At 57.8% G+C, this 13,897-nt stretch overlaps 5 protein-coding genes across 5 annotated transcripts; 1 reads left to right on the forward strand and 4 right to left on the reverse strand.

Moving 5' to 3' along the window:
• Positions 1-66: 66 nt before the first annotated feature.
• LMH87_010832 (uncharacterized protein) lies at positions 67-1,827 on the reverse strand (the record flags this gene model as incomplete). Its single annotated transcript, XM_056199875.1, has 2 exons — positions 67-1,749; positions 1,825-1,827. The coding sequence occupies 2 exons, from the start codon at positions 1,825-1,827 to the stop codon at positions 67-69; spliced, it is 1,686 nt and encodes a 561-aa protein (XP_056051780.1).
• A 515-nt stretch (positions 1,828-2,342) lies between these two features.
• On the reverse strand, positions 2,343-3,518 carry LMH87_010833 (uncharacterized protein; the record flags this gene model as incomplete). Its single annotated transcript, XM_056199876.1, has 1 exon — positions 2,343-3,518. One exon carries the CDS (start codon positions 3,516-3,518, stop codon positions 2,343-2,345), a length of 1,176 nt encoding a protein of 391 aa, XP_056051781.1.
• A 1,142-nt stretch (positions 3,519-4,660) lies between these two features.
• LMH87_010834 (uncharacterized protein) lies at positions 4,661-5,545 on the reverse strand (the record flags this gene model as incomplete). Its single annotated transcript, XM_056199877.1, has 2 exons — positions 4,661-5,388; positions 5,446-5,545. The coding sequence occupies 2 exons, from the start codon at positions 5,543-5,545 to the stop codon at positions 4,661-4,663; spliced, it is 828 nt and encodes a 275-aa protein (XP_056051782.1).
• A 615-nt stretch (positions 5,546-6,160) lies between these two features.
• On the reverse strand, positions 6,161-8,224 carry LMH87_010835 (uncharacterized protein; the record flags this gene model as incomplete). Its single annotated transcript, XM_056199878.1, has 1 exon — positions 6,161-8,224. One exon carries the CDS (start codon positions 8,222-8,224, stop codon positions 6,161-6,163), a length of 2,064 nt encoding a protein of 687 aa, XP_056051783.1.
• A 1,849-nt stretch (positions 8,225-10,073) lies between these two features.
• Positions 10,074-13,628, forward strand: LMH87_010836 (uncharacterized protein; the record flags this gene model as incomplete). Its single annotated transcript, XM_056199879.1, has 4 exons — positions 10,074-11,586; positions 11,654-11,843; positions 12,189-12,292; positions 12,346-13,628. 4 exons carry the CDS (start codon positions 10,074-10,076, stop codon positions 13,626-13,628), a joined length of 3,090 nt encoding a protein of 1,029 aa, XP_056051784.1.
• Positions 13,629-13,897: the final 269 nt, after the last annotated feature.

A 13,897-nucleotide genomic window follows, 5' to 3' on the forward strand; every position in this document is an offset into this window, starting at 1 on the left:
GCCCATAGAAAGCCTCCTTGTAAATGCCGCATGTATAAGAACAGAACCTCCTTCTCCTGTATATTTCTAATTCTTCAATGTACCGTGGTACTCGTCAAACGCACCGCCACGCGCCGTCATGACGCCCGCAATCTCGTCGCTGCGGCGGCTCTTGGCCTGCAGCTCCGCGGTGATGGCGTCGACGTCGACGTCCAGGTACCGCCGGAGGAAGTCGCCGACCTCTGTGTTTTCGACGTTGCCGCGGATGGCGTGCGTGCCGGGCCCGCCCGACGAGTAGATGTTGACGTCGACGGCGGTGTGGCCGTGCGTGCTCCAGCCGATGCGCGCGCGGTGCGAGATGATTTCCGTAAAGATGTTCTTGGCGCGCTCAATGTCGCCGGCGGCGGCCGCGGCGACGAGGCGGTCGAGGTCGGCGTCTGGAACCTCGCTGGCCGGGACGCCGAGGCCCGCGACCACGAGCTCGTCCTTGATGTACTTTCGCAGCCCCGATGCGGCCTTGCCCGTCTCGGCGACGCGCGCCTTGAGCTTGGCGGCGAGGTGCTCGCAGGAGGCGGTCGCGCGGTCCAGCACGGCCGGGTACCAGTCGTACGTGGCCTCCCTTTCGTCGGGCCGCTGCAGGGCGGTGGCCAGGCCGCCCGTCTCGTGGTCCGAGGTGGCGACGAGCACCGTCTCGGTGTCGGTGGCGTTGATGAAGTCGAGGACGGCGGCAAAGGTGGCGTCGTAGGCGAGCACCTCGTGGACCTGCGCGGCCGGGTCGTTGATGTGGCCGGCGTGGTCGATGCGGCTGCCCTCAATCATGATGAAGAAGCCTTGCTCGGTATTCTGGGTCGCGCGCTCGAGGGCGCGCAGCGCCGTCGTCGCCATCTCCTTGAGGCTCGGGTACGTGTCGTTGCGGGTGCGGCGGTCGAGCTCAAAGGGCACGTTGAGTGGCGCCATGAGGCCGAGGAGCGGGAGCTTGACCTTGTTGCCGCCGTCGAGGGCGTCAAAGGCCTTGCGCGAGTCGACATAGGTCCAGCCGTGCTGCTCCCGCGCGACCCGGGTGACGTCGACGTCGTCCTGGCGGCAGCCGCCCTCGGTGCTGTTGGGCAAGAAGTAGCAGCGGCCGCCACCCATGATGAGGTCGACGCTGCGGCCGAGGACGCCCTGGCCGACCTCCTGCAGGGCAATGTCGTCCATCATCTCGCGGCGAGGCACGTGCGCGGCGAAGCACGCCGGGGTCGCGTCCGTCACGTACGTGGTGGCGACGAGGCCCGTCGTGTAGCCGGCGCGCTTGGCGGCCTCGAGGACGGAGCCGCAGGGCCGGCCGTCGGGCAGCACCGAGATGGCGCCGTTGTAGCTCTTGCGCGCGCAGGAAAAGGCCGTGGCGCCGGCGGCGCTATCGGTGACGAGCGAGCTGGACGACCGCGTGCGGCTGGTGCCCCAGAAGTGGCGGTCGAGCGTCAGCACGTGGCCGTGGTCGAGGTGCTCGACGTGCTGCCGGTAGCCGCGCGTCAGGGCCAGCGACGCCGGGCCCATGCCGTCCGACACCATGAAGACGAGGTTGCGCTTGGCGGCGGCGGGCGGTGAGGGTGACGGCTGGGTCTGGTGGTTGTGCTGCACCCACACGGCAATGATGATGAAGGCGGCCGTGGAAATCAGCGCCCAGGCGAAGATGACGGCCTCGCGGATCTTGGAGCGCTTGGCCTTGGCAGCGGCGGCGGCGGAGGCCGTGCCGTCGGCGTCATTGAGGAGAGGAGTGTCTTCGGAAGGCTATGAGCGATGGCAAAGTGATTAGTGAGGCTTGTTATGGAGGCTGTAGAGCATGGGGATTTGGAGAATACGCACCATCTCTGCGCAGGATGTAGCTGGGAAAAAGAGTGCCGATGCTCCGAGGGACGGAGGATGGAGGATGGAGGATGGTAATATGCGGAGTGCTGCAGTGGTGCAGGTACAGGCACCGATGGGTGTGGTGGGGTCATGCGGGAGCGTGGTCAGACGACGCCACCGACTATTTATGGCTGCGTCACAGCAAGGTCAGCCTATCAGTGACGACGATCTTGGGCTGTTTGTAGCTCTAGTGCACAATGAGCCGAAACTTGTCGCAATTCAGCTGGGATTTACTTCCAGCTTGTCACAAGGACATGTCATTTGATGGTGAATCGGCGAGGCAGGCGGATGGCATCAATTTGTCAATTTGGAACACGGCTTGCTACGCTGAAAAAAAAAGAAGATAGGTGAATAAGAGACAGGAGAAAAAGAAAAAAGGCAATCAAGATACAACAGCAATAAAGCTACATGCACCCTCGGTAGGTAATGTACAACGGCCCCCCTTGCCCCCTGTAGCCCTGCTGCCAGCATTAGGCTCACCATGGCCCCGTGCCGTACAAATCCGTCATGACGGACCAGGGAATAGCATCCCAGGCATCCAAGCAGACCCAAAACCCAGAGAGCCTGCGTCTGTCTGTCGGCATGCTCTCCACGTCCTGCGCGTCTTCTGCCGCCAGCGGCCGCCAGACTGTATAGGGACACTGCTCAAAGTCGGCATAATTCTTAAAGTCAATGTCCAGCCCCCTCTCAATCTGCAGCCAGGGAAAGTACACGCTGCTGTCGAACGCGACCTCGCAGAGCCGCAAGGCGCGCATGCGGCGCATCATGGCCGCGAGCTCCGCCAGCATGTGCTCGACCTGAGCGTGCAGCGCCGCCGACGGGCCGCAGTAGACGAAGAGCTGTATCTCGGGCCACATCTCGCCGGCCAGCACGAGGTGCAGGCGCGACAGGCTGGCAAAGGCGTCCGGGAGCAGGGAAAAGAGGACCGGGAGGTGCTCGACGGTGTCGCGCGGGCGCGGGTAGGCGATGCGGTCCGAGGCGACGCGCGGGCGGCCCATGGTCAGGTTCAGGGACAGCTGGGCGATGTGGGCGGCGGCGGGCATGATGCGGGCCAGGTTTTCGAGGGCAAACGACTCGTTGAGGCGGAACGTGTTGTGCCGGTAGAGCACCTCGACGCCCTCGGCGTAGGCCTGGTGGCAGGTGAGGAGCCAGCCGAGGGCGCCGATCCGGCATGATGAGAGACCATAGTCGGGGAGGGTGCAGAGGGCGCCGCCGCCGGTGAAGCACCGGTCGCGGTCGACGACGAAGAGCGGCGTGGGCAGCGAGGAGCGCGACTGGCGCGCATCGAAGCACCGCCGATGGCAGAGATGGCCGGTGGGCTTCCACTGGATGTCGTCGCTGGCCAAGTCGATGAGGTCCCGCTGTCGTGTGACACCAGCACCGCCGTCCGGCGGCGTGATGGGCCGGGTCGTTTGTGTTTCAGTGGTGGCCGGCGTGCTGACGAGATCGAGGTCGGCGTGGATGGTGCGGTGGCCAAAGGCCGCGACTAGGATGAGGCTTCTGATTTCCGCCGGCAGCTGTAGGAGCGGGCTCGTCCGGACAATGGGCGTCTTGCGATGACGCAGCCGTGGCGAGGGCGGTGGTGATGCGTAGCGGCTGCTGCAGCCAGCGGGTCTTTGTATGAGATTGGATGCGAAGACGTTTTGATCCATGGCCCCGGCGAAGAAAGAAGAGTAGATGAGTCCGGATTGAGATTCAGTTAGGTCGATGAACGGGCGATGGCAGAAGACCCATGGGTGATGGTGGCATGAACACGAAGCAACGAGGCTAGGCTTGGTTGACGTAGAGGAGAAGTGTAAATCGGGCAGCGTGAGGCTTGGGAGCTTCCCCTCCCCTCTTCGGCCTGGCTGATAGACCGAGAGGCGCATTGACCTCTCGGCAATTGATAATGTGCTGCGATGTCTAGAAACCGTCAAGATATTGCGGAAATTATACACGATTCAAGGTGAAGCCATCTGCACCGTCACACGATCCATGTCACGATGGTTTTCTAACCGTGGGCACCGATAATTTAGTTGACGCATGTAAGCCCGGGGAAGCTGCTCAGAGTGCTGACAGCGGAGCACAGGCGTGCCATTCCGATCGGGGTAGCGTGGTGTAGAAATTGGATCTACAGTGGGGATAGATTGCTTGCAGACAAGACTAATTAGAAAAATAATAATAATACAAAATGGATGTACAGTCTTTTTTTAAGGTTTATATTCTAAGCAACACCAACCAGACCGCAATGCGAACCCGTCCCAGATCCCGCGGGCGCCGTGCTACCACCACACCGGTTCGTCCTACAAGGCTGTGCAACAACCATTGTCTCTCGGCTGATGCATAGTTGTGGCGCCGAGTTCCCGCCCGCCCCAGCTCCATCGCAGCGGCATGCCGACGAACCGCCTCTATGCGACCACGGAAGTTGCCGTTCAAATTTCATTCGAAACAAAAAGAAAAAGACTCACACCAACATGACACGATCGGTGGCCACCATGAGCCTTTCCTCATTGTGGTCTACTTTCACGAGCCGTGTCTGTCGCAGTGACACGCCGTCGCAGTGACACGCCGTGGACCTCGCTTATAGAGCTGCGCATTGCTGGTTTAGGAACAGCTGGTGGATCAGGCCTTGTTAGTGACATCGCGTTGGCTTCACTAAATTGCATTCGGCACTCTAGCGTGTCCTTGAGCCGCCCTTGCAGGGTTTTCACCGGATGATCCGGTACCCGGGTACCGGGAGAGGCGAGATCAACAGGGCTTCCCCCTGGGCACTGCGAGGCAGCCTCTCTTTTGCGCACCCGACTCGAAAACGCTTCTAATGATGCCGCCACTTGGACATGGCCGTATAAGTGACCAGCTCGGCGGGGTACAGCGTCGGGAATATCGCATCTGCGTACTCTTTCCAGTCGCCTTCAGTCGGTCGCTCAAAGAACTTGACAAGCTCCCAATATTCTGGATACCATCCGCTTTCCTCCCAATCAACAATACCAGAAATCCTGCCATCTTGTACTACTATATTTCTTGGGGCAAGGTCCCCATGAGTAAAGACGATACGATGGTCGGTTCGTAGTTGGCCGCGGAGTGAGGTGCGCAGCATGGACGAGATTTGTCGGAAGAGTGTCGATTCCAAGTATTCATTGAACTGTACCTCATCATTGCAGACCGGCCCATAGTATGTAAAGCGCACTCGCGTGTCCCGGATTCCAGTGCCGTCGCAGCAGCCGATGTAATTTGGCGGAGGCTCTAGCTCCCGCATCTGCTTGAGTATCTGATGCAGCTGGTCGGCGATGTTCCTCTTCTGCCCCAACGACATGCTGGGCCATAATTTGTCGAGGGTTTGCCCCGGAACGTATTCCATGCGTATGGCCACTATTCCATTGTCGGTAAATACGTCATGCAGAAGCGGAGCTGGGATTCGTGCCCCGGAAGCGACTTTGAGGGCCTCTGCCTCGGCAGGACGTATTTGTGCCCCCGATTTGACAACGGTTTGCCCTTGTCCAAGCACGACCTTGCGTTTCCCGCTCTTGTACAGAATCTCGACGCCTGAACGAGGTTGGTTTAGTGAAGGCTTAGGTCGCTAGGTAGAGCTGGGCAACCAACCTGGCGCAACGTCTTCTTCAGATTCGCTTGCATCTGAAGCGCTAGCTTCGGCTTTTTCCATGTCTATTCGCTTCTGTGTATGAGCAAGTGTCCTGTCCATGGTGAGATGAGATGGGTAGCCTGTCGGTGAGCCAACCACGCATCTGGTGCCAGCTGAGTCTCGGCGCAGATTGTTCCGCTCCGCCCTCATGTAAAACTGTCGAATACAATGCGCACTGCAACCCTATGAAGTTGGGCATTTCAAATTATAAGTATCTTTGCACAATTCTTTGATAATAGAAGCCAGTGTCTGCCTTGGCGCAATGGTTGAGCACAGCTCCAGCGCTGCAGACGCTGGCTCTTAGCGGCCACTTAGGGCGTCCACAGGCGACGCACGCCTGGAATCGGCTTTTGTAATCATCAACAATGTCAGGTTGGCATGTGCGATGAGCTACGACTACTATCGTGCTGCTATACTTCTATGATTTATTTGCCTCTTACTAGAAATACAATTCTAGCCAGTTACACAGTAGAAAATATGACCGAAAACTAATAATCAGCAAATTGATGAGCAGTTACTTACAATGCAATTGTTCGTAGTACAGGACTCAACAAATGGCGACTATGCCTTTGTAGTCCGGCAACAGAGAATAAAAATGAAATATTAAACTATCGAATATACAGATAATAGCCCATATAAAAACAATTTCAAAATACACCACTCCTTCTTTACAACCTACTTCTCTTGACCCCACGGCGGGAAAGGCGCATACGAGCCGTCGCACGCCTCTGTCGTCAGGTAGTGCTCGCCCTTTTGGTCCGCACCACTGATATCCTGCCCGTCCGGGCCATAGATCCGCAGCGACAAGTCCGCCGCGCCGCCCGTGTTGCCCCAGAGCACCCGGATCGGGTAGTAGGTGCCGGCCGCGAGATCCCTGTAGATGTCCTTGGGCTTGTTGTCACCGTAGTACGCCTGCACAATGCCGGCGTTTTCGCGCGTGTAGCTGTCGTACGCCTTGTCGCCGAACCACATGATGGTGATGTCGTCCGAGTACGGCGAGTTGAAGCGGTACCGGCCGGCCCTGCAGGCGAAGAGGAAGCCGCGGTAGCCGGCGGCCGCGTTGCTGAAGAGAGGGTTGAAGCCGTTGCCGTTGTTGTCGTCGGAGATGAAGATGGCCGTCTGCAGCGTGGTGCTGTACACGGGCTTTTCCTTCTTGAAGTACTTGGGCGAAAACGACTCGTAGGTGGGGGTGAGGTCGCTGCTGAAGGGGTTCTTGTAGAGCGCATACTGGATGCCGTGCGAGCAGGTTGGTGTTGGGCAGCTCTTGCGGATCTCGCGCGAGGTTTCGGGCTCGGGGGGTGGGGGAATGAGGCTAATGATGGGCTCGACGACGATGTTTGTGATTGTGGTGAGGGTGGGAGTGACGACGACGCTGGGCGTGGTGATGATTTCGTCGGTGGTGGTGAGGATGGGATGCACGCTGGTGAGTGTCTCCTCGGACGTGATGGTAACAAGAGATATGAATGGAGTGTCACTCGGTGTGATGACTTCGGTCGAGGTGACGATAACGGGCGTAGTTAGAGTCTCCTTAGACGTGGTGGTGACAAGAGATGTGAGAGTTGTGTTGCTCGTCGTGATGACCTCGGTCGAGGTGACTACGATGGGCGTAGTTAGAGTCTCCTCGGATGTGGTGGTCACGAGAGATGTGACGGGAGTGTCGCTGGGTGTGAAAACTTCGGTCGAGGTGACAACAACGGGCGTGGTCAGAGTCTCCGTGGTGGAAATGACAACGTCGGTTGTGATGGTCTCTGTCGTGAGGACCTCGGTTGTGGCCGTCTCAACAATAGGCCTACCGGCCGACGTTGAGTTGAAGAAGATGAGCTGTGGGAAGGTAGTGGTCAAAGTGGTTTCTGTAGTGGTGGTGAGACTGGGAAGGATGGTTGTGATTGTCTCTTTAGATATGGTGGTGACGAGCGATGTGATGGTAGAGTTGTTTCTAGTTATTACTTCGGTCGAGGTGACGACTACCGGCGTGGTTAGAACCTCCGTCGTGGAAATGACGACGTCGCTTGTGATTATCTCTTTCGTAACAACCTCGGATGTGGTTGTCTCGACAATGACTTGGCCCGACGACGTCGTGTTGAAAGTGACCAGCTTTGGCACAGTGGTGGTGATGACCTCAGTCTCGCGGGACGTCTCTGGCAGGGTCTCGATGGACGTGGCGATAATCTCTTCGGTGATGGTGCGGTTGTTGGTGATGATCTCGACGAGGGTCAGGGTGATGAAGCCGCTGGTAGAGAAGCTTGTAACGACCGAGCCACTGGTAATGGGTGACTTGGGGGTACTGCTGCTGAGTGAAGAGGTCGCAGTGACGGGGCCGCTGGTAATGCTGTTGGAGCTTGCGCCACTGGAAAACTGAGAGACAGTGGTGATGGTTTTGGTAATAGCACCGCTGGAACAAGGACAGGGAGTAGTAGTGGTGTGACCGTCAGGGCCGACAATTATGCCAACGACGTTGTTACCACCGACGTTGTTACCACCGACGTTGCTGCCGCCAACATTGTTGCCGCCGACATTGTTACCTGAATCGTCAGTGTAGGTGTTGGCATCCTTGATATCGACGCAGCAAGCGCCTGGTTGACATGCTTCAGTAGTGACGTCTTCATTCACACCGAGCATAAAGTACTCGTAGCACCGGTGCTGCTCAAAGGGAAGGTAATTGGTCACAGTGACAACGTCAGGCTGTTGGTTGGCCACCGCCAAAGCGGCGCAAGCCAGGGAAAGAGGGAGAAGCTGCATCATGAAACGAGCGACCGGCTGGATACAAGCGAGCGAAATTTGGCATTACTCTTCCACAAAACTGTTCTACAGAAAACGACATACATCTACTTATACAACCGAAGGAAAAACAACGCACGGTAGACCGACTTTGGGCCACTTTGCTGGCGATAGAGAGAACTCGAGCTGGCATGGACCGACCGGAGCCATTGGTGTTAGTCGTGTAAGCTAGTTAGCGGCGAACCTTGATGCCGGAATGCCCACCATTCTGGGCACCGAGATGGAGCAGAGGCAACCGTGGACGCGTGAAGACTTACCATGGAATCTTGACTTGCGAGATTTTTCGGGCCAGCTGGGCTGTGTGTATACTTTTTTCTCGCTGGGCCGCCAAGGTTTTTGACGATGATGCTCGAACGGTGGGCTGTGTAAGTTGGTGGGGAGTGAGCACACGACCAGGTCACTCGTTCGCAAAAAGAAAAAGAAAAGAAAAGAAACGCCCAGAATATCTGCAGGAGAGGTACTCACTTCTGGCCAATCTCCCTTTTCTTTGTTTGGTTTATTATGCCGACTGCTGGCGTCGTCTGAAACTACCATTGTCCCATGTCGACTAGCGCTGTCGTTTCGGATCGCCCATAGGCGAAACCAGCCACCGACTGACTACTGCAAGGGCGCGGCCATGAGCTGCTTCTTCCGGCGTGGTCGTCCCTTCTTTTTCTTCATCGCTTGGGCGAGAAAGCTGCTGCCCCGAATCTTGCCTAGTTCTGGTCAATGTTGATGGTTTGAAAGTTAAGTTACCGGAGATGCGCCAACTGGAGCTGTTGATACTCCACCAACAAGCGACTCAGTAGTCGAGGAAGCGATACGAACCGACCTATGAGCGTCTAGTCCGGAGTACCGAGATCTAAGCCCGAACAAGCCGCGTTCTTGGTTAACTAAGCCATTGTCGTCCATTGTTCCACTTGTTGTGGCCGAGACATGTCGGTGCTACGCCGCACGGCAGGCCTAGTTCAGTCTTAGCGCCATCTTCGTTGAACGAATGCGTTGACGATTCAGACACATACAGCTAGGTACAAAGTAACTTAGTCACAAACACACCTTCCTCCGTCAAGCCTGCAGCACCAGAAACGACCTCGCGGCCCCTAGGAGCCCGAATTCAACGCCACGCCAACTGGTTCTCAGCCAGACTTCCGCCGCCCGTCTCATGTTCGCTGCAAAGTGAAACCTGCGGTGTTGCGTCTACAGGTTGACCCCGGTCCCCGTCCCCTCCCCCGCCAGCCCTATTATTCCCGTCACATTTCGACGGCCGAACCTGTCAGAAGCTAGCCTTGCACCGACCGTTATGCGGCCTTTATTAAGATCCCAGTTTCCGATCACCAGGAACAGGCGTGCTGAATGGACAGCGTCGATCCCCTTTCATTTCCGCTGGTGACCCTGCCGGCGGGGCCGCTTCTTGTCCTGGCAGCAGCGCCCGTGTATCACCGCTGCACGACATCGGTACACCGGCGCTTCGCGACACACTCCCTGCGTTATAAAGCAGTTCCTGCTAGCCAATAGTTGCATTCGTCACATCGTCGGTGAAAAATGCGCTCATTTGTGTGCCTCCGTAATTTACCATGCGTTCTGGATATAAGTAACTGCGTGCGTCCACCTGCTCTTCTGCCTCCGCGATGTGCGTCTAGTCGTCCTATGTCATGAGGTGAACTCGCTCGTCCATTCCTTTTCCCACACTGATACGGTTCTCGCTTTTGAAAACTTTTCATTCTTTGGCCTTTGATCAGGTCCCTCTGCTGTGCAGATTTACATTCCTTTCTTTTCTCACCTCAATCTATACTTTGAACCCTCATTCACCAAGCACACACCCTCATACATTATGCTACAAGTTTCCGCTATCTACACTGCCCTCGTCGCCGCGGCTCTTGCCGCTGGCAATCCAGTTCACTCCCGTGCTGTGGACAAGCTCAACGATGGCGCCTTCAAAGAGGCCCAGCAGCGGGATGACACGGCCACCCGCGCCCACGCCAACGCGCAGATCAAGACGTCCGACGGCCGCTGTCTCTTTGTCGATGCCTTATCGGGCGACTTCCGCGCCAACTTGACGCCGCTGCAGATCGCTGACTGCGGCGGCAACCAGACCGGGCAAGGCTTTGACGTCATCACAAAGGGCAAGCACAATGATCAGCAAGGCCAGGCCCTGGTGGTGAGCTCGCTGACGCAGGCGTGTCTGAGCTTCGACCCCAGACGACCGGCGGACTCTCAGGTGCATCTGTTTTCATGCGGCGGAAGAGCAGATGGCGGTGGTGAGGTGTCCAACTCGCAGCTCTTTGCTTTTGACGGCAAGGAGCAGGGCGCTATCTCGCTTAAGCCGCAGAACAGCCCTGGCAAGTGCCTGGCGTCGGCCGGTACTAAAGTCGTGATTGGAGACTGCGACGATAAAGATGTCAAGCAAAAGTTTACGTTTGGCGGTGATGCTGGTAAAGGCAATGGAGGCAACAGCAACAAGGGCGCGAGTGGGAGTAAGCAGCCTGTGCCCAGCTCCAGTGCCGCTCGAGACACAGCCAGCACTGCTACGAAACCTCCCAAGTCACAGTTGACTTCTGCGTCTCTACCTCTGAAGTCTCTCGTTTCTGGCGATGTCGATAGCAAGTGCAGTCTCAATGTGGTCACCGTCGTCAATACCGTCACCGTCACCATGCCGCCTCCCAAGGGCATGGGCGGTGCGACCAACGTTCTTTACTCAACCATCTTCCCCACCGAGACGGGATCCCCCGGAAAAAAAGCTCTGAAGAACAAAAATAGCAGTGGCTGCAGCGACGGTGGCAGCAGCAAAAATGGCGGAAGCAAGAACAAGGGCGATAGCAACAACACTGGGGGTAGCAACAAGAATGGTGGAAAAATCGTTGGCGGCTGCAGCGGAGGCAATGCAAGCAACAATACCTCCGCGACCAACATCGGCGCCGCCACAACCACCACGACCACCCGCGCCGTCAACGGCCAGCACACGGCCAACCCGACCACTGAGGCTCCCGTCTCGCGTGGCGGCATCAAGCTCAACCCGACGGCCGCCGCCTCTGCCAACCAGTTCGACACGACGGCCCGCCGCGCCCTCGAGAGCGTCAACCTGCGCGCCGCCGACGGCCGCTGCCTGGCCATCAACACAACCGCGGGCGACTTCCGCCAGAACCTGATCCCCATCGGCTTCGCCGAGTGCAGCGAGGACCCGACGCAAAAGTTTGACGTCGTGACCCAGGGCAAGCACAATGACGCCAAGGACGGCAAGGCTCTCCTGGTGAGCGTCCTGACGAATGGGTGCCTGAGCTTTGACAACCGCCGCCAGCAGGGGGATACGGTGACGGTGTTTTCCTGCGGTGGCCGCGCAGATGGAGGTGAGCTATCCCTCCCATCCCAAGGGTTCAGTTTCTAGTTTTTGTAATCTCATGCTAACCTGAGCAGAGGGTCAAACGGCGACGTCTCAGCTATTCCCGTTTGACGGCACCAACAACATTGTTCTGCAGCCCAGCTCCGACGATGAAAAGTTTTGCCTCGTCGCTGGCAAGGATAGGCTGGATTCGACGAGCTGCGACAAACAAAAGGACCAAATTTTTGAGCTTGTGGAAGTTCTCAAGTCAACGGCCGATAAGCTGTAAGCCGCCGGTCGCCATGGCGCCTTGGAGGTGCTTCATTTTCTTTCTCGTATTATAGATTCCACTTAAACCAGTACATGATGAACTGCATATGAGAACTGAATATACACTTTTTGTCTCCTTCCGTGTATAAAATAAGTACAAGACCGACGCCTAGTCTTAGACGGACAAACGAGCTGTGAGTCGCCGGCCACAACCGGGCCTTGATGTCGTCTCATTCTTTTCTCATGTTACGAGCTCTACTTGACCTTGTGCATGATGGAATATTAATTAGAATTAAATTTACAATCCTACTGTCTTTTTTCGCGAATAAAGCATTGTACAAGCTAACCGCCCGCTTTTAGACTGGCAAATAAGCTTGACAGACCGCCGGACTCGGGCGAGTGGGGCCGATCCACCGGTTCACGAACAGCTCAACCTCAACCAGATCTGCGTCACTTTGCCGATCGTAAGCTTCTTTCTCAAACTTTTTTCCCCTCCCCGCGATCCTGACCACTCCAGCGTCCAATCACCGTCACACCACAACAGCGCTGGCATCGTGCTTGCCTCTTACCCGCACCATGGCTACGCCCGTGGCCGTCGCCGCCTTTGCTGCGGTCGGCGTGCCGCTCGTCACCGCGGCCCTCATCCTCGTGCCCCGTCTCGGGCTCTTCCGCGCCACGGGGCAGCCGCACGCCGTCCTGCCCAAGCCCGTCTCCCGCCTCGACGGCCGCGACGTCCTCACCATCATCCTACTCATCCTCGCCAAGCTGCTCCAGCGCGTCTTTGGCCTCGCCCCGCCGCTCGTGCCCTCGGCCGACCGCCGCGGCTTCGACCTCCCCGCGCTGTCCGTCACCAGCACCCTCGCCATTGACGAGGACGACCTGCTGCGCTTCGACGCCGCGACATCCCCGGGCTCGAAAAAGGCATCCTCCGCCAAGGCGCAGTCCAACTCTGCGGCCGAGAACAACCGCTCCCTCCTCATCGCCGGCCTCGTCAACCCCCTCATGTCCATCCTCCTCGCCAACCGCAACCTCCCCATCCACCCGTTCGGCGCCGTCAACACCCGCAACACCTTTACCTTTCTCGACCCCGAGGCCTGCCGCTACCCGACCCAGGTGCTCGACCCTACGCGCGGCATCACCGTCTCCGCCTCCCTCGGCGGGCCCAGCAACCCCGGCCGCCGGGTCAAGCGCGGCATCGAGTTTGAGATATACTTTGAGGTCGCGGCCCTGCGCCGCGGCGACACCTCCCCGACCGTCATCTTCAAGCAGGTCGGCGCCGTCCTGGCCCACCTGCCGCGCGACACGAAGCCTCTCTACAGGGACCTGAGCTCGACATTGGCCGTGGACGGGGCTGGTGAGGAAGAAGATGAGAAGGAGCCGGCGTGGATGTCGGCGGATGGCGAGATTGTGGAACTCGGCATGCGGGCGCCCAAGAAGTGGGCGGCGCTGTGCCGCGACTACAACCCCATCCACATGTCGAGCATCCTCGCCCGTGCCTTTGGCTTCCCGGGCAAGATTGCGCACGGCAACCACGCGCTCGCCCGTGCCGTGGAGCTGATTGCGCGGGACCCCGCGCGCGTCATGACGCCGGGCTTGAGCACCGCGGACAAGGCCTCGCTGCTCCTGTCGCGGTCCGATGACGGCAAGGAGACGCCGAGCGCGCTCGAGGTGCACTTCAAGCGGCCCATGGTTTTGCCGTCGCGGCTGGGGCTCGAAGTGGCTGATGTCAAGAGCGGCTTTGCCCTGCGTGTGGTCAAGAATGAAAAGGAGCACCTGACGGCCATGTGGACAAAGCTGTGAGGCGTTTATCAGGTGAGGGCGTGGGAAAAGGGAACGGTTAAACTTTGTAAAAGTTATGCACAGATATTACAAAAAAGGGACGAAGGAAATTTAAACCTTACGTCGTGGCGTATGGCAATGGGGGACGGCTATTGTGTATGCATCATTTTGCTCTGCGAATATTTGCGAGCTTGTAACTATATTTCACATAGACAGGGAAATTCTATACTATTAATTAGTCTTTTCTCTGTCGGAGGTTCCTGTGACGGAGGCCGCTTCATGCCTGCCTG

The sequence above is a fragment of the Akanthomyces muscarius genome, chromosome 4 (genome assembly GCF_028009165.1).
Source record: "Akanthomyces muscarius strain Ve6 chromosome 4, whole genome shotgun sequence".
NCBI lineage: Eukaryota > Fungi > Ascomycota > Sordariomycetes > Hypocreales > Cordycipitaceae > Akanthomyces > Akanthomyces muscarius.